The sequence below is a fragment of the Takifugu rubripes genome, chromosome 3 (assembly GCF_901000725.2).
Source record: "Takifugu rubripes chromosome 3, fTakRub1.2, whole genome shotgun sequence".
In the NCBI taxonomy this organism is placed as follows: domain Eukaryota; kingdom Metazoa; phylum Chordata; class Actinopteri; order Tetraodontiformes; family Tetraodontidae; genus Takifugu; species Takifugu rubripes.
In genome coordinates, this window is record NC_042287.1 from 1,177,855 (window position 1) to 1,198,191 (window position 20,337).

The 20,337-nt window shown below is 49.1% G+C and overlaps 1 protein-coding gene and 1 long non-coding RNA gene across 2 annotated transcripts; both read right to left on the reverse strand.

The window, feature by feature from the left end:
* Nucleotides 1-1,173: 1,173 nt before the first annotated feature.
* On the reverse strand, nt 1,174-8,186 carry LOC115249275 (uncharacterized). Its single transcript, XR_003887975.1, has 3 exons — nt 8,040-8,186; nt 1,702-1,777; nt 1,174-1,351 (listed from the first exon to the last, which is right to left on the reverse strand). It is a non-coding gene; the product is annotated as an uncharacterized lncRNA (long non-coding RNA).
* Nucleotides 8,187-11,161: 2,975 nt separating this feature from the next.
* Nucleotides 11,162-15,341, reverse strand: sox18 (SRY-box transcription factor 18). The gene is made up of 2 exons (XM_011619115.2): nt 14,699-15,341; nt 11,162-14,401 (listed from the first exon to the last, which is right to left on the reverse strand). Exons 1-2 carry the CDS (start codon nt 15,072-15,074, stop codon nt 13,092-13,094), a joined length of 1,686 nt encoding a protein of 561 aa, XP_011617417.2. The 5' UTR covers nt 15,075-15,341; the 3' UTR covers nt 11,162-13,091.
* Between the last annotated feature and the right edge of the window lie 4,996 nt (nt 15,342-20,337).

Sequence of the window (20,337 nt, forward strand, 5' to 3'; positions counted from 1 at the left end):
CTGCTCACCCAGGGGCTGCTTTCCATCAACCAGGAGACCAGAGGGGGTAACTGACTGGTTCTACTGGGGCAGAGAGGGTAACTGACTGGTTCTACTGGGGCAGAGAGGGTAAATGACTGGTTCTACTGGGAAAGAGAGGGTAACTGACTGGATATACTGGAACAGAGAGGGTAAATGACTAGTTCTACTGGGGCAGAGAGGGAGGGAGGGAGGAGAACATCATTGTTCTTCCCAGAGTTCCGTCATCTTTTGAATTATTCAGCTTCAGGAACCCTAAATTAAAGCGTCTCATCAGGACTTTAATGAGGAGACAACATGATAGATGAACTGCCGAGTTGTTCACCAGTTCACCAGTTCAGATCTCATAAATTCCAACAGGTCTGTCCTCCTGATCGGTCCAGCTCGACACAGGTCTGACGACCTGACATTGTAGCTCTGGGTTGCTATGGTGAGCTGTCCTAGAAACAAGGGTGCTGTTGCCACAGCTACACCAGTCTTTGTGCTCCTCAGCTGGTGTTTGTGGGTCTGCTGGTCCTGAGGAGTTGTGGTGGTCTCATCCAGAACATCCAGCCGACGTCTGTGGTTCACCTCAGTTGGGAATGAGACTCCTGTTTGTTTATTTTCTCATGAGAATAAAGAAGAAAAGCAACTGGAAACCAGAAAAATGAAAAAGGTTAAACATTTTCTGTATCTGCTAGAGCTTATTTGACCTTCATGAGAGATTAAATCACTTGGGCAATAGAAGCAGAACTGGGTCAAGACGAGCCCAGGAGGACCCTGCTGCTCAGCTGGTCCACCAGCGTCCTCCTTCTCAACCCTCCTCCAGAGGCTGGATCAGATCCACTGGGTCCTTTACTGGGTGGTCTCTGAGGTGGAGGAAGACTTGATGTTCTGGACTCCTGCATGCGGGTCCTGGTTCTGCTCTCACACTGGCAGCAATGCTGGGGGCCTCAGATCACTGCTACACACACACACATACACAAAGACACACACAGCCACCTCCCACACACAAAGACACACAGACATACAAACAGGCACACACACACACACAAACACACGTACACAATAACACACACAGACACACTCACACACACAGACACGCAAACACACATACACACTCACAGACACAGACACCCCCCCCCCACACACACACACAGAGTGGTGTATTGTGGTAGATGTTCCAAACGTGTCTTCATTGCAGTAGAGCTCCAGAATCTGGTCCAGGAGCTGGTCCCGCGCGACACAAATGGGTCACTCAAACCTTTGGTCCAAACGGAATTGTGGGTAAGGGGAGACAGCAGAGCAGGATGTGTCGGCTTTTGTTGTGGTGGTGCCACCTGCTGGCCGCCGCCTGTAATGACAAACTCTTCTGATCCGGATCAACTTGGAACCCGAACTTCTGATCTGCAGCTCACGCTGTCTGTCTGTCTGTCTGTCTGTCTGTCTGTCTGTCTGTCTGTCTGTCTGTCTGTCTGTCTGTCTGTCTGTCTGTCTGCCTGCCTGCCTGCCTGTCTGTCTGTCTGTCTGGTTCATGAGAGGACTGGTGACTGTGGCGATCATTCATTAAACATTCATGTAAGAGAGAGAGAGAGAGTGTGTGTGTGCACGTGCGTGTGTGTGTGTGTGTATGAACACCACGGCTGACTGTCTGAGGAATTTATTTTAGCTTAACAGTCAAAGGTCACTCAGAACTTCACTCACCGTTTCCCGATGGGAACAGGGAACCGTCCATGATGTCACTTCCTGTTTCTCCTTGTCCTGAGATGAAGCCACAAACCTACAACCACACGTTTTGCTGTTAGTCAGAGGAAGTGATGTGTGACAAACAGGCAGAGAAGGAGGAGTCAGAGTAGAATACACGCATCCTCAAACACACACACACACACACACACACACACACACACATCAATGATGATGATGATGGTGACGATAATGATGTTAATGATGATGGTGGTAATGATGATCGTGATGATGATGAAGACGATCGTGATGATGATGATGATTGTCATGGTGATCAATCACAATCACAATCACACACACACACACAGACATACACACACACGCACACACACACACACACTCAATCACATTCACACAGACAATCACATTAACACACACACACACACACATACACACACGCGCGCATACACACACTCACACAATCACATTCTCACACACAATCACAAGTACTCAGTACTTAACTAACACACACACACGCAGACACACACACACACACGCAGACACACACACACACACACGCAGACACACACACACACACACACACACACACACACACACGTTGCTGCAGGTTTCCCACAAACAAATCAGTTATCCATTGTATTAGTTACAGCACCATTGATGGCATCCTCCTCACCCTCCTCCTCCTCATCATCCTCACCTTCCTCCTCATCTTCACCCTCATCATCATCATTCTCACACTTTCCATGCTCCTCATCTTCGACAGCCTCCTTTATCGTCCTCACCCTCAGCTTCATCATCCTCATCATCACCCTCCTCACCCTCCACACCCTCATCATCATCATGAATCATCCTCATCCTCCTCCTCACCTTCACCCTCCTCATTATCTTCATCCAAATTACCCTCCTCACCCTCATCATCATCCTCACCCTCCTCCTCATTTTCATCATCCTCCTCATCTTCATCACCCTCAGACTCTTCCTCACCCTCCTCATCATATTCATCCTTCATCTTCATTATCTTCATCCTCCTCATCATCTACACCCCCCTCATAATCTTCATTACCCTTACCCTCCTCCTCACCCTTTTCATCATCTTCATCCTTCTCACCTTCCTAATTATCTTCATCCTCCTCACCCTCCTCATTATCTTCATCCTTCTTACCCTCATCATCTTCATCACCCTCATACTTCTCCTCACCCTCCTCATTATCTTCATCCTTCTCACTCTCCTCATCATCTTCATCACCCTCACAATCATCTTTATCACCCTCACCCTCCTCCTCACCCTCCTCATCATCTTCATCCTTCTCACCCTCCTCATCATCTTCAACACCCTCACCCTCCTCATCCTCACCCTCCTTATCATCTTCATCTTCCTCACCCTCCTCCTCACCCTCCTCCCCACCATCACCCTCCTCATCATCTACATCTTCCTCACCCTCCTCCTCACCCTCTTCATCCTACTCACCCTCCTCATCTTCTTCATCTTCCTCCCCCTCCTCCTCCCCATCATCTTCATCCTCCTCACCCTCTTCATCCTCCTCACTCTCCTCATCATCTTCATCCTCATCATCTTCATCACCCTCCTCATCAACTTCATACTCTTCACTCTCCTCCCCACCCTCCTCACCCTCTTCATCTTCCTCACCCTCCTAATCATCTTCATCCTCCTCACCCTCCTCACCCTCTTCATCACCCTCACTCTCCTCATCATCCTCACCCTCCTCATCAGTAGAGGTGTTTTTGGGGTGTTTGATGATCTCTCCTGATCTTTTCTTTTGAAGGGTCCGGCTCTCCTCAGACCTTTGTATCTGATTACGATGATCAACCACAGAGTATAATTAAGTGAATCAGATACTTTTAAACATCTTCCTCTTTTTTTTGCTCTGTCAGATTTGAGACGCAACATGAGATGGAAAAAAAGTGAACATAAAACAGGCATGGGAAAACAACCATATGGAAAATATCAGTTTAGTTTTAAAAATGCAACATGACAACTAATATGACATCGTCAGACAATTATCTTTTCATCCTCCCTCAAGGCTGAAATCCATCTTTACACAATAAACGCAGCCTTTTATTCTAGAGTTCAGATGGGAAAAACATGCTGGAACCATGGACACATCTGCAATGTTAGCAATGCTAACTGTACTCAGGCTACATATGGTCCACCAGGCCACAGGTACATGTGTGGGGCCCAACCACAACATCCAGGATCCATAAGAACCAGGAGGAACCTGCAACTGTGGGGACCAAAGCTGGTCCATGTTTGCATGTTTATGCTACTTGAGTTCTATTCTGCTTTGTCAGGAATCTCTGGAGTCTTTGCCGAAACCCAGAACATGATCCAGAACCAGCAATCAGGAAGAACCCCCAATGTTTGCGAGTTGAAGGACCAGATCATAAAGGGTCCCTGACAAGTGACCCTGAGGCCAGATCCACTCTGACCATATGGTCAGATGATCTAAAGCTGAGAGAAGATGTTGTTTGCTGCCAAACAAACAATGCAGGACAGGACTTGGATATGTCCCGTGTCCCTTCAGAAGTTCCTTCAGAATTCTTTACATTCCTCCAGTCCATGACTTTCTGAGAACTGATTTAATGAAGGCCTGGACCACCACAGGTTCTCATCCTCATTAGGCAACCTAGAAACAAAGAGCTCCTTCAGAATACAGCAGAGATGATGTGAGGGACCGTGGGACACAGAAGGTAGCTACTCAGATGTGTAAGGTTATATTTTAAGTGGAATTTTGTCCTGACAGAAAATGACAGAGTGAGGTGCCCCTGTGTCCCTGGTCACACCAGTGGGTAACCACACTCTTCATCCCATGGCTCCAGATACACACACACGCTCACACACTCACACACACACACTCACCAGCCAATGATATGTTGGGAAATGTAGTCGGGGGGGGGGGGGGGGAACCTGAGACGGGGAAAACTGAACGCAGAAGGAAAACAATAACAAGAAAAACCAAAAATATGGACAGGCTGCGTCTCTGTCGCCATATTTTCTTCTTTTACATTTATGTCTCAGTTAACCTCATGTCACTTATTTACAGTCCAAACAGCATCGGATTACGACAGAAACCGCTGATCATGTCCAACATTCACTCAGAACATCGGCTGTGGCACCTCCTGTCTCACGTTTACAGCTGACCTGAGGACCATCCGCGCAGGAAAACACATGGAAAAACTCACGGAGACCACAGTGCTGGGAGAAAACCAGTAGGACCCAACAACTCCAACAGGTACCAGGAGAACATGGAACCTCCACACTTAAAGACCAAGAACATGGCCCGCACAGGTACCAGGAGAACATGGAACCTCCACACGTAAAGACCAAGAACATGGCCCCGCGCAGGTACCAGGAGAACATTGAACCTCGACACGCAAAGACCAAGAACATGGCCCTCACAGATACCAGGAGAACATGGAACCTCCACACTTAAAGACCAAGAACATGGCCCGCACAGGTACCAGGAGAACATGGAACCTCCACACGCAAAGACCAAGAACATGGCCCTCACAGGTACCGGGAGAACATTAGCACCTCCACACTTAAAGACCAAGAACATGGCCCTCACAGGTACCAGGAGAACATGGAACCTCCACACTTAAAGACCAAGAACATGGCCCACACAGGTACCAGGAGAACATGGAACCTCCACACGCAAAGACCAAGAACATGGCCCTCACAGGTACCAGGAGAACATGGAGATTCCACTCACACAAAATAAAACAACCCTCTGATCTTCATCCACAAGGGAGATTTATTGAGTTCCAGTTTCTTCTTCCAGGGTTGGATGGTTCCCTCCTCAGATGTGATATTCTGCTCTTCTCCTGCTCGACCTTCTCAGCCTCTCCTCCCTGTTTACCCTTTTCTCCATTTTCCCACAGTCCTCTGCTCTCTGTCTGCTGGCAGCCATGTGTGATCTTACTACGGCGTCATGCTGGGTCACCACGCCACACACACACAAACGCCCACGCGGCGTCAGGGCCTGTTATAGTGACAAACCCAAACCGACAACAGACGGATATAAAAAAAGGCTGAGATTCCGTTTAATTTTAGGAGATTTCCACATCGGAGCGGCGCTGCTGAAGCTGCTCTTTAGACACACGTGTAGGTTGAGGAAAACCAGGGAGCCAGAACGTTAAATAGAACCAACAGAACATTTTGGAGCCACTGAGCTCCAAATAACTCGGCTACTTTTGTCTCAGGGATAAAAATAGGAGCTGAAACCACAGAACGCTTGTGGTTCCTGAAGAGGTTCTCACACTGGCTCTGTTGTTCTGCTGGTTTCTCATCATTCTGACCAGTTAGCTTCCACATCTGTGCTGTTGGAGACAGAAGACGGTGGACAGGGGACATGAAAATGGGTCAAAAAGGTGCTGCAGGGAGTCCTGCTCACTGAAGGTTTGGCTTTGGGGAGAAACATGAAGCCTTTGTTTAGTTGCAGATGTTTCAACCAGCCAAACCTCATTTATTTATTTTAAATAAATATTTGATGCTGGTTTTCATCTCAACAATAAACCAACATTTCAGGTACTTTTGACCTGTTTTGGCTGTAACACAGCATCGCCATGCGAATACACTGACCTCTGACCTGACAGCTGACCTGACCTCTGACCTGTCAAACGGGCCAACCAAGTTCTGGTTCTGAATGTCTGATTGTTGCCTGAAGGTTTGATGTTCTAAACCTTTCTTCCATGTCAGACAGGGCAGAACCAGAAGTCTCCAGAACCAGAAGCAGCTCTGCTGACTCAGATCGCGCCTGCTTGGCGGTTCTGACCAGCGCCACCGTGATAGATGGATCCTTGGCTGAAATCAGAACCCACAGGCCCTTCAAAGACCAGGCCACAAAACCAGCAGACCTCAGCGCTTTAACACCCACCCCAGCGCTCCTACAGGGGAGACGGGGGAGGAGGAGAGGAAACAGAAACTTCACTCCACCAAACAGCTCTGACATCTTCAAGGTTCTTCATCCATCCCTGTTAGACCAGACCCGGACCGGGAGAGCTTTCTGAGCTCCAGATTTTCCTCCTCCTTCCCATCCTTTGACGTCGATATTAGGACACATCACCAAGAACCAGGCATCCTGCAGCAGATTCATGACTGTGAGGCAGGAACAGGAAGTGGCTGCAGTAGGTGGAGGCAGGGGAGAGGGAAGGAGAGGCAGCCATGACCCAGCAGGGTTCCAGCAGCCTGGGGATCAGTTGATCATGTTTCTAGACCCCAGCAGCCTCGGCCTCTAGCAGCAGAACTCAGACTTTTAGAATTTCTCTCAACATTTCTGTTTTAATTTTGTGTCTAAAAGAATTGTTGGTTTTTGAGCATTTTCTACTGTTACTGTCATTGATTTAAGCGATACATCACGATAGGCCGTGGTAGATGCTCATTATACCACAGCTAAAGGGCACTCTTCGGCCTAAGCAAAATTTAATTAATATGAATAATTTTAAAATTAAATCAGTCAACACAAGTTCAGGTTGTTTCTTCCAGAATTGCACCTGGCACCAAAAGAGGAGCCAAAAATGAGGGACTCTGAGGTTGTTCCAGGAACTTTGTCTGGTCCTAAATGTGTCTCTTGTTGATATTCATGTTGGATTGTGGATCCACTAAAGCTGTGGCTGTTTCTGAGGAGGCACGAGGAGGAGCTGGGTGGAGACCCCTGGAGATGCTAGGTCCATAGAGTTCGTCCTTCCTGACAGGACCGTCTCTAGGAACGTCCTTGAAGTGCTGAATGGACATTGTCTCAACGTCCATCCACTCACTGTTGTCCTCAAACAACCTACAAACAGCTTCATTTCAATTTTCTCTTGTTGTGAAGACCGTCCGTTAGCTTAGCAACGCTCGCAGTTGTTGAGGATGCTCAGATGTGGAGGCACAGCTGTAATACAGGCTCGTGCCAGGACCAACCAGGACCAACCAGGACCAACAAGGACCAACGAGGACCAACAAGGACCAACCAGGACCAACCAGGACCAACCAGGGCGCCTGATGTCACCTTTCTGGTTTAGAATTAGTGTTAATCTTCTGTGCACTGTAAAAATGATTTTGATGCAATTTTGTTAGATTTTTTTAAAACTCAATAAATTGTAGAGCTATTTGTTTCACTTGTTTCTAGTCTTTTGTTGTAAATTATGCCTGATGAGAATTTTTGGAAAAATCTGCCTGAAATTTGAGATCTTGGGCTACAACAATACTTAAAAACCCTGAAAATCCCCGAGGCATTGGATTTAGCACACATCTGCTGGCCATGCTAACTCTATTAGGTAATGTAACTCAGCAGAAATTAGCACTTGGCGGCTAGATAAAGAAAAAGGAAGAAACCCACAACTTGACCATCTTCTCCCCTTTGGTCCCTGTCTGGAGAAGATCTTCAGATGAAGAAGCAGTTTCTCCTGAATCTTTATGCAGATATAGAGGCTGCAGCAGGAACAGTCAGTTGGAGAGTTAAAGAAACAGAAATCAGGTCATTTTAGTCCTGACGGTTGGCAGCTACGTAGTACGTTCTATGCTCAGGCCTGTGCTGCTGGATGTGGTGTTTGGTCAAAGTGAAGACAGCTTCACTCGGGGTCAGCGCTCATTCGGCTTCCTGTGAGGTGAAAATAAACCCTCGCCACGGTACAGTCGACAGGAACACACTTCGGCTTCCTCTCAGAGGAAAAGATTTGGATCAGAGGAGCGGGAATGATCTGCCGGTTGTTGTCCTTGACCTGCCTTTTAATGGCTTCCTCCCTGCTGGCTGAGTCTATGTGACTGTTTGTTCGAGCGTTGGTGGCTCCTTCGTGCTCAGGTATGACTGTGGAGTTTGTGCCGGACCTCGTTCTGCTGCCATGACGCACTGTTACTGCCATGAGCCTCCTCCTGTCCTGTTCCAAGCAGCCTCTTTGACAGGAAGGGAACAGAAAGCCACTTCCTGTACAGACAGGAAATAGGAAACAGTGGGAACTTGGAGAAGAGCCCAACATCCTGCAGAGGACTCTGACATCACCTCTGCAGAGAGTGGATCCATTAAGATCCTCTGACATCTGTCCAAACCCACACGGACCTTCAGGCTGCTGCAGGCAGTGTTAAACAAAGAAAAGACCTCTGGAAAAGGTTCTCCTGGGTCCTGGTACAGATGTGACTGCCAGCCTAGAGGACCAGTCTGGAATTGAGATTCATCAATGTCCATCTTTAAGAGCGGCTACAGTAAAAGCACCTTCACCCCAAGCTGGGAACTTCTAAAAGAACGATGAAGTTCTGCTCCATTGATGAAAGCTGGAGCTCGCATTCCTATCTCGGACTGGACTGGGACCAGTTCGTCAGTGTTACCTGAGGTCCCAACAACTGTGCAGCCAGGAGGATGACGAGAACGAGCGGGAGCCTTCCTCATCCCGAAATGGGTCTCAATGATCTGTGTCACAGACCTCCTCACAGGTTTGGTATCAGGATTCTGAAGAGCCTGGTGGTGGTCTGGAGGTTTGTCCCAGCTGGACAGATGCTTCCCAAATCCTGAACTTAAGAGCACATTTAGGACCACAGTAGTTTCACAGTCACCGACCCGTAAAACCTCCACCTGGTTCACTCCGACTTCCCCCACCTTTGGGGACTGAGCCTAACTCATCTGGTCTCTGTCCTGGTGAAGTCCAGCAGCCTTGTCCACCACTCCTGTCCTCTGGTCCTCAGCCACCATCTCTCTGCTTCCTCTGTCCTCAACCGGTTAACCCTGAACCTTGTGTTGGGTTTCCAATGGCTCCAAAACCGCAGCTCATCTCCACCGACTGGTCTTGTGGTGAAATCCAGGAGGAATCCTCTGTTCCTCTGAAACTGGGGGCTGCCAACTGCCCGACCTGTCAGGGGTCGCAGGATGACACCACGGCCTGAAGAAGGTGTTCAGCAAACTCTCAGTCCACCCCACCGACCCTATGACTGCGCGACTCATCTAGTCCCAAGAGGCAGGTCCCATTCCGCCCTCGTGTTCAAAACTTTAGCTTCTTGGCCATAAAGACAGGCGTCAGGCTTCAATCACATATGCACACAATCTCACAGACACACTCACACACACACAGATAAGCACATTCACACACACAAGCACATTCACACACACAATTAAGCACATGGACACACACATTCACACACGCGCGCGCACACACACATGCACACAAGCACATTCACACACACACACACGCACACACACACACAAACACGCACATCCGCACACACACACACACACACACACATGTACGCACACAATCACGTTCACACACAATTAAACACAATCACACACATGCACACAATCACGCACACACACACAATTGAACACAATCACACACACAATCACACACATACACAATTAAACACAATCACACACACACGCGCGTGCGTGTTTCAGCTTTACACATTATGTTGTTGCACGAAAACTCCCAGGAAAGTGCGTCTCCACACAAAGCAGCCGTCATCTCACATCACGGTCTGAACACGCACACATGCATGAGCACGCATGGACACACACAAACAGAGCGAGTGTGTAGTCGTGGCGACGGATCTGACATCCTAACCACATGTGGCCAATAAAAGAGCCCCACAGCAGAGAGCGCGAGCAGGAAAGCCCCCCCCCCCCCCCGTGAAGCAGCCTGTCAGATTCCATTCTGCCTGCCTCTCCCTGCCTCCGTCCCTGGAGCTTTGTGCTGCTCTAACATCTGTCTCTCCGTGCACGCTCACACTGTGCACAATAATAAGACAAATCACCATCGTTCACTTGTTCTGCGAGGAGACACGCAGCCATGAGCGGATTAAGAGCCCGGGAGGCGCCGGACGCTCATTAACCTCTGGATCAGAGTGGTGAGACAGTCCAGCATGCGTCCACGTGCGACTCGTCCTCGCCACGCGGCCAGAGGCCGTCAGGTGATACACCTGCTCAGGTGGCCAGAGACTCAGGACAGTCTGCCGTTGGACGGCAGGTCGGGGGGCAGAATAGAGGACAAGAAGAGAGCTGGGACGGAGGAGGCGTCCAGGCGTGGGAAAGAACGGAGACAAGATTGGAGGATGGGGGGGGGCTGACAGGGAATAAAACCAAAAGCTGAATCATAAAAGAGGGAACAGCCTGTCAGAGAACAAGGGAGACATTTTTCCTTGTTCCAAATGTTTGGTTTTCCAGAAGAAATCTTTCTTTCCGAGCCAAACTCCTGAGCTGGGAGCGTGGAGACGAATCGCAAGAAAGAGGTCTTCGTCGGGACAAGCTGGACAGCTGAGGCCTTCCCACTCCTCTGCCGACCCTCTCTTCCCATCATGCACCTGTGAAGAGGGCGGAGCCAGCACACCTTCACCTGCAGACGGTTTGGATGGAGCTTCAGCCTGTGCACACGAAGGCACCGCGATGCCTTTAGGGAACAGGGACGATCCCAGAATGTACAGATCAAACCCATTTATAACGAACACTTGAGTCTTAATTGATGTGAAGACCAACAGAGCTGAGAGGGACGTCTTTATTAGCGACAGATGAGAATATTTACATACACAACTTACAGAAGAGACAGGGGGACTGAGACGCTGCAGCCTCTGTCCTCGTCGGGCTCTTTCTGTCCTGGGACAGTTGTTTTATTAAAGACAGAAGGAGGAAGTGGCGGCCGGCAGGACCAGTGTGTTCTCGGCCCTCTTCTTCTTCTGTTTCACGTCCTGAGCTAATGTGCAGCAGCTGCAGCAGAAACTCTCTGGATACAACAATATTGCATAAACACATCCAATATAATCTGGAGAACTTCTCGTTTTCTTAGCACACACAACACGACCGCAGGTTCGGCTTTGGGTTCCGCTCGCTAATGCCGGGCTGGGACGCACAACAAACCAGGTTGACCATTAAAAAATGTCTCCCTTCAAGATGGTTCAAACTTCCACACTTAGTCAAATCTGGTTCCTGGAGGACTCGAAGACAACGTCAACTGAGAGAGCAGAGCTGCTTTAGTGCACGGGAACCTTTCGTAATCCACGGTTGCCCTTCACAGACGTCATAGAACCCAACAGGGTTGTTCTGGGGAAGAGAAAGTCTCAGAAGACCCAATGGATCAGGATCACCTTTGTGCTCATCTTTTTTGTTCCTGATCAAACCTTTCAAAGTTCCTGCTGAAAAGTCTGCGTCTAGGTAAAAGTTCAGAGGGTTCTGGGCCCAGTAGAACCCACAGCTCTGGACAAAGCTCTAAGATGACAGAAGGTTCTGGACTAAAGCCAAACATGGGTCAGACTAGAAGTGGCGATTCTGTAGCAAATGTTAACCACCAGGAACCAGTGAACGTCCAGGGAACGTGCACCTCACCCAGCCTGCAGCCACAGCGCAGGTTTGATTCGGATACTCGGCCTCGTTCTGTGACAGAACCCGTTCTTAGACTGTTCAGTTCTTGCGGGAATCAGCTAAAATGGTTCCATATGGAAACTTGATCTTTGGAAAACCCAGAAATGGTCGCAACCAGCACCTTTATTATCTTAGCGCGCAACGGTGCACATGTGTGTGAAGGGTTCAGAACCACTCTCCGCTCCACATAAATGACCTATAAGAAAATGTGCGACATACATTCCAGCCCAGAGGTTCCCTGGGTAAGAAGAATGATGTTTGACTCATCAGCATATCAGCATCTGCCAAGGAAACTTCAGATCTTGGCTCAGAACCTGACATGAGGCCCCGCCATGGACCCAGGCTGAGAGAGGGAACGGCGTGTTTTACGGTACGGAGCGGGAACCCAACCCAGCTTGTAAAACATGGTGATGGTTTGTGGGCGCTGTTGGGTCCCGTGCCTGAGGCAGACCTCCATCCAGACTCCGCTTATCGTTCTCCGAGAAATTCACTGAGATCTTTCTGGTCCTGAGATGAAAAGTACTGAATATTTCTGAGACGTCTGATGGGGGGGAAAAAAAATCAGAACATTTTCGGTGTTTTCAGGATCAGAACTAAAACCAGCACTTTGTTTTTGCATCCCTGAATTTTTGACATCATTTCCAGTTCAGTAATACAACCTTCTAAGGATAATAAGCTAGGTCAGACTAGCATCTGTAACAAATCAAGTTCGCTCTTCAGAAGAACAATAAAAGTAAAAACGTTGGCATTAATCCCTTGGATTAACAGATAATGACAGTAACTGTTTTCAGGTTTGTTGAACAAAACCAGGACATTCAACCAGTAACCCAAAACCTGGAGTCCTTTTCAACACATGCTAGTATCTTAGCTTCTCAGTTGTGTCCTAGCCTGTAGCTGGTTCTAAACAGTTACCAATCCAACAAGAACTTCCCATTTATTGTTAAGTCCACTTGTGTTTTAAAATCACCAAGTCTCTTTGGCGTTGCTGCCGTTGAAAGAAAGCCGTTAAGCGAGGACTTGCGTCACCACGGCGATGCGGTTGTGGAGCCGCAGGGCTCATCCAGTGATACAGGTGTTGTAGTAGACGGCGCTGCTGGCGTCAGACAGAGCAGATATGAGAGAGCTGCCGCCTTCATCACAGCTGGGAGCTGCGCTCATAACGCTGCTGCTGCCGCGGCCACTCGGGCCCTTCAGCACACCGACACCACGTCCCAACGCCTCTTCTCGAATCCTCCCGGCATTCACGTACTGATCGAATTCATGTCTGTCGACATCAGACCAAAACTCACCGGAGGAAGAGTTCAGGTGACTCGTGGTCTCTGGGTTCAAATGTTCTAGAGGGATGCTGTTGGGGAAGGTGGACTGGATGATAGAGGAAGATGAGCAGGAGGAAGGAGGAGTCTCAGGAGGAGGTGAAAGCTGCCCCAGGTGACAGGACATGTGGTACGTGGAATTTGGCGTGCTGCTAGCGTAGCTGAAGTAGCCAGCGGGGGCGGCGGAGTGATGTGACGTCTGCTGGGACTTTGCTGGCTGGGGGAGGCTGGCGGGCAGGTGGGAGAAGGAAACAGAGGAGGTGGATTCAGAGAGAGGAGCTGGGAACTTTACTGGACTCCTCAAGGCAATGTGGTGAGCAGAGGCTGGACTTAATCTGGAGCTGAGTGAACCTGCCAGCGCTGAGGTGACAGAGCTGATGCCGGGCTCCACGCTAGAGAGTCTTGGATCCACTCTCGAGCTTCTACCAGGACTGGAATTCATACTGGTGCTTATACTGGGACCAGCCGCCATTCCTGAGCTTTGGCTGTAGGTCGGTGAGGGGTGAATGGAGTTGTGGGTGTAACCCTGGCTGTATTGCTGGTTGTGGTGAAGTTGGTGGTGCTGGTGGTAGCTACTCCACCCAACCATCCCAGCCTCCTCCTGCATGTGTTGGGGGAAAAAGACAGACTCCCCAGCCCCCTCCTCCAGAATATCCAGAGGAGACATCTCTGGGGTGGGCAGGCCATAGCTCTCCAGCTCCAGGTGTCCCGGGACAGCCTGCAGGTCTCTGAAGTGCCCGTGAGATGTCGACAGGTGATGCGATGGGTGATATGGAGGAAGGCTGCCATGATGTCCATAAACCGGACCTCCAGCGATGGCCTCTGCTGCCACTGGGCTCATGCCCGGACCCATCCCGAGGCCTGATGAGCTGGCCTGGGCTAAACTGTGGAGCAGAAGGCCCGGCTCGACCCGTTTCAGCTTCTTGGTGGTCTTTTTTCGACGGGGTCTGTATTTGTAGTTTGGGTGATCCTGGAGGTGCTGGACGCGGAGACGTTCGGCTTCCTCTACAAAGGGACGCTTGTCAGTTGCACTCAAGGCCTTCCAGGACTGTCCTGGGAGGAGCACAGGAAATCCAAAAATAATCACAAATAATCCCGGAAAAACAAAACATGTGACTCAGTTTAGGACAAAACTAAAACCCTGCGGCCTGATCCGGGTCGCGGGGATCTGCGTCATAACTTCACGGCTACCTGATCAAATTCATCTAGACTGTTCGTTCATCCTGGTGAAGCATCACGTTTCAGAATCGCTAACAGTTAAAAATAAACTGTGATTGATTAATGTTGCTGATTGAGGAATTGAGCAGCGAAACCAGCTGAGCTGTTCCTCAAACAGCTTTTGACTCTTACCGAGCATCTTGCTGAGAACAGCGTTGTGCAGGTCCGGGTTCTGCAGGGCCAGGCGCTTCCTCTCGTCTTTGGCCCACACCATGAAGGCGTTCATCGGCCTTCGGATCCTCTGCTCGCCACCCGCTGCCTTCCCGTCGCCCGATGGCACACCTCCTGTGGAGCTCATGGCTGGACTTTGTCCCCCAGAGGTGAGAGAAATCCTGGCCTCGGTTCTCCTGACATCAGGGGAACTGGAGTCCCCAGAAAGGTTCTGCTCAAACCCCATGTCAGAGTCTGAGGCAGGGCTCGGGGTCCTGGATGCCCAGGGGCCCCTGAGGGACAGCCGGGCGCCGTGCAGGAGGGTCTCTCTGGATAAGCGGCTCTCCGCTAAATTCATCCCAGATCCTGGATGTTAGTCAGCGCCGAGATCCTACAAATGTCTGATCTGTGGTTCTGGAAGCAATTTGGAAGATTTGGAGATGGAGACAAGAACCTGCTGGATGTGGAGCAGCGATCGGGTCGCACAGCATGGAGCTCCGGAACAGCTGCTACGGTCTACGATGGTTCCCTGACGGCAGATCCACCATGGCACAGATCCGATCCAAACCTCCGACTCACCGGCTCCCTCCCGTCTGCTCGCTTTCAAACTTTGGAACGTTGTGGCCACATTTAACCGACCACGCTGGCCAGAAACCCCGCCCCCACCAATCACACACACACACAGCGGGGGAGTCGACCAATGAGACGCCAGCAAACGGAAGGGGAAGCCCGAAGGCTGCGTGGGACACACACTCACCCTCCTTGTCCCCCCCCCCCCCCCCCCCTCACACACACACACACACACACACACACACACACACACACACACAAACACAGACACACACACACACAAACACACACACACACACACAAACACACACACACACACACACAAACCAGGTTATAGCTGGTCTTGTATCTAGCTTGTTTTAAATTTCAGATAAAAAAAACCATTTTTTATTTTCTAAATTAAAGAATTTGTTTTCTTTCTGAATCTGTATAAGATGTTTACTGTGAGCCTCAATAGTGACTTTCTCTTCCGTGGGATAAAAAAGATAATCTTATCTTAAACACACTCACATAAAGAGCCAGGCGCACGTTCTCTCTCTCTCTCTCTCTCTCTCTCTCTCTCTCTCTCACACACACACACAAACACTCACAGCAAGATTTTATCGGAGATCTTATTGTTTCTGTCCACAGCAACACACATGTTTGTACTTCTGTATTTGTGAGGACTTTAAACCCCTGACGACACATCCCCTGACCCCTGACCCCTGACCTTAACCCAAACCCCACTCAAACCTAAAACTTCTGACCCTTCAAACAAGCTGTGTGTTGGAGTTTTCACTTTGTTCATGGAATAAGGATTTTAGTACTCAATATGTAACAAATAGAAGAACAAACACACACACACAGGCACACACACACACACACACACACACACACACACACGTAAGTCACACATATATGAACGTGAACAAACCAGAAATCAAGACCAGGTATATAAACTTGGTTCGCCATGTAATAAAATAGTTATTACACTTTATTATGTAATTACAGTCACTCTTTTAGTAATAATCATTTTATTACATGTTAAATCAGAACAGGTGAAATGAAAGATAGCTGAAGAAAGTGGTGAAAGAACTTGAATGAGAAGATTGAAGATTCTGGTTTTGTTTCCAGGTGTAACTGATGTTCTGTAAAAGAGCTGCCATCAGGAGGAGGTGGGACATATTAAACTCAGGATCTTGGACACTCGGGGACTCAGACACGCAGGGACTCGGACACTCGAAGACTCAGACACGCAGGGACTCGGACATTCGGGGACTTAGACACTCAGGGACTCGGACACTCAGGGCCTGAGACACTCATTGATTCAGACACCTGGGCCTCAGACACTCGGACACTCGGGGACTCGGACACCCAGGGACTCGGGCACTCGGTGACTCAGCAGCGGAGCCTCATCAACTCAGATACTCTGGGTCACTGACACTCAGGGATTCAGACACTTACAGTAGAGACTTAGACACTCATTAATTCGGACACCTGGGACTCAGGTACTCCAGGATTTAGACACTCAGGGACTTGGACACTCGGGGCTTGGACATTCAGAGATTCAGACACTCGGGGTCTCAGACACGCACTAATTCAGACACCGGGTACTCAGACATTCGGGGTCACAGACACGGAGACCTGTGGACACTTGGAGACTAAGACAGTCAGGGACCAGATAGGTGAGGGCTTAGAAACTCGAGGACTCTGAGACTTAAAGATACTCGGACTTGGACACTCGGGGGTTGGGCATTCAGAGATTCAGACACTCAGTTTCTCAGATGCTTGGGAACTCAGGCACTCAGGGACTAAGGCACTAAGACACTCGGGGACTTGGACACTTAAGGACTCACTTCTGTGACTCAGCAGCAGAGCCTCAGCAACTCAGATGCTCTGGGTCACTGACACTCAGGGATTCAGACACTTACAGTAGGAGACTTAGACACTCTCTAATTCAGACATCTGGGACTCAGGTACTCCAGGACTTAGACACTCGGGGACTTGGACACGCCAGGACTCGGATGCTTGAGGACTCAGACACTTGGGGATTTAGAGGCTCGGACACTCGGGACTCAGACACTGTGGGAGTCGGACACTGGGGGACTAAGACCCCCAGGGACTTGGACACTTGCAGAAACTTAGGAACTGCTCAAACATCATCATCCTGAAGAGCTGCAGTTAGGTTGCAGGGTGGTTTGTTGTTGTTTGTTGTTGTTTTTGTGTGTTTGCTACATATTGAGTGGCAAATTAATCATTCTGTCAGCAAAGAGAAGAAATTTGGAGGTAGAGACACAGTTTTAAGGTTAAGGTTGGAATGGGGTTTAGGTCAGAGTCCGGGTGAGGGGTTAGTTGTGCTGGTCAGGTGATCGGGGGTGATTAGGGGCTGGTGTCTCATCAACATGTTCCTCTAGGTTGATCTCAGACAGGAACTTAACAGCCTGTTTTTGTTGCTTTGCCGTGTGATTATGAAGTAAAAATAAATCACAACAGCTTGAAAATGTTGTTCTTGTGACATTTGAGGCTTTGCAGAGACGGTTCCTTCTTCCATCTACAATTACTGCCCCCACAGACACTGTCTGACACGTCCATGTTTAGATGGGATCCCAGTCAGCCTGGCGACCACTCTTCCTTTCATACTGGGGGGCATTGCTGATGGGTTATTATGCTTGGGGTTATTAATAACTGTGGTTCACCTGAAGTACATGATTAAAGGAGCCGTCGTGACAGGAAACACGGCCGGGTCTGAGTGTGTGTGTGTGTGTTTATGTGTGTGTGTGTGTGAGAGAGAATGAGAGATTTTAACACCACATCTGATTTATAGTTTAAATACAACAATTTGAGGTTTAGACATCAAGTTAATTAAATTTACCCGACTAAGCTGTTTGAATTTGGGAATTCCAGCAGGCAGCAACGACCACACATTAAATTTACCCGACTAAGCTGTTTGATTTTGGGAATGATTTTGATTTTTAAAACAACAACAACAACAACAACCCCTCCCCCAGTGGACCCCGTAAACCAGAGAGAACTTACTTTCATCCACTTCTTATTTCTCCGCTCTGTTTCTCAGCTGATCCCAGCTTTGGACAGACCTCTAATGTTGGTCCTGGGCTCTGGCAGAGCCACCCCTCCAACTTAAAGGTCACAGACCTGCAGAGGTCTAGAGGACCAGGCGGACCTCACCATATCTCCAGCTGCTCACGACAACCTTCTGGTCCACTTTGTCTACAGCCACAATGTTTGGCTAGTTCCAGTCAGATGTTCGCCAGTCTGTATCCGGATCTTAGCTGGGTCATCCTCCACCCTTTGGAGGTTCCAGTCCAGCCTTGGTACAGATGCTCCTGTACGCTGTAGCAGCAGAAGCTGGGTCGTGAGGTTCCATCCGTCTCAGGGACTCCTTTGCACAGTTTGGGTGGGATGGAACCAGCAAACAGAGTTTCTATGTCATGATGACACCTGTACCATCATACTGGGTCAACACAGGGTCAGGTGTGGAGGAACTGGACCACTGGAACACAGATGAGACAGAGATGGACGGGGACAGGAACGTGCTGGGTTGATGTTTCCATGTGTCTGAGGTCCTCATGGATCTAGTTTTCATGGTACAGAGCGAAGGAACATCAAATTTGGCTCAGGACAGGCTTGAAAAGGCGGTGGACAAGGACTGTGCTAAGAGCCAGTGGGACGGGGTTGACAGATACCTGACACTAATCAACATTCTATGATAATCTTGTTCTCTGGACGGTCCCCAAATCAGACCGATTCCTGATAAGAATTTCTGAGTGATGGAAACATCAGCAGAAGACTGCAGAACCACCAGGACGAGTTTGTGTGTGTGTGTGTTTGTGTGTGTGTGTGTGTGTGTGGGGGGGGCTTGGAATAAAAGACCGTCACAGCACCAAATACTGACAGAAGAGACCCTCTATTCACTTATTCATGTCATTCTGTTGTTGTTGTCTTCTGATTTCTGTCCTCCTTTTGCTGAGAAGATCATCTGAGGAACCCGAGCAGAGCTGAGCTTCACAAAGAGGTTTAATCTGTGTGAGTTTTCTCATAATCAGCCTGGAAATCAAAGACAGAGCTGAGGAAATATTACATCAACTGGCATCCAGTGTGTGTGTGTGTGTGTGTGTGTGTGTGTGTGTGTGTGTGTGTGTGGAGAAAGTGAGAGAGCGACACCACACCTTCGCCACTAAGGAAATCTGGCAGAAACTCCAGACTGAGTGGCGAGAAAGAAAAGAGAGAGGGACTCAGAACACACTGATAACACACACACACACACACACACACACACACACACACACACACACACACACACACACACACACACACACACACACACCAGGACACAATAGCATCTTGATGGGTGTGTCCACAAGCGTGTGTGTGTGTGTGTTTATGTGTGGGAGAGGTCACGTTCACACACCATTCTATTTTGGAATTCGCTGAAAGAGGGAAGTGTGTGAGTGTGTGTGTGTGTGTGTGTGTGTTGATGGATGAGATGGTTGCTCACAGGTCGCTGTGGGAATCCCCTGCCTCCATACCTACTGATACACACACTTCCATGATGCAGAGTGTGTGTGTGTGTGTCTGTGTGTGACCTTTGACCTGGAATCCTGGGACATGAGAAATAATTTCTGACTGTTGAAGATGAGGATTTTCAGTCAGAACTGGTCAGTCTGCTATTCATCACTGTTGACGTTTATGTCCGAGTGGAGACACTCGGAGGTGGGGGGTGGGTGGGTCGGGCTAGCTTGTGGACCTGGTCCCGCCGAGACCCCATCAGGGAGTCCAAATCCCAGGGTTTGTTGAGAAACACGTCTCTTCTGCTGAGTTTTGGATCAGTGGAGGGTCTGGAGGACGGAAAACCAGCTATTTTAGAAGGTTCTGATTATTAGTTGAGATTTTATGGTAATTGTGTGTTTTTTGTACAATGTCTCCAAAGAGGCTCCAGGAGGAATTTCATGACACCATGAAAGTGCTCGAGAAGCCGCCGTGTAATCCAAAATATGCCACAGAGTGGAAAAAGACGTGTGTTTTTCTGCTGGAAGCTGTCTGGATGCTTATTT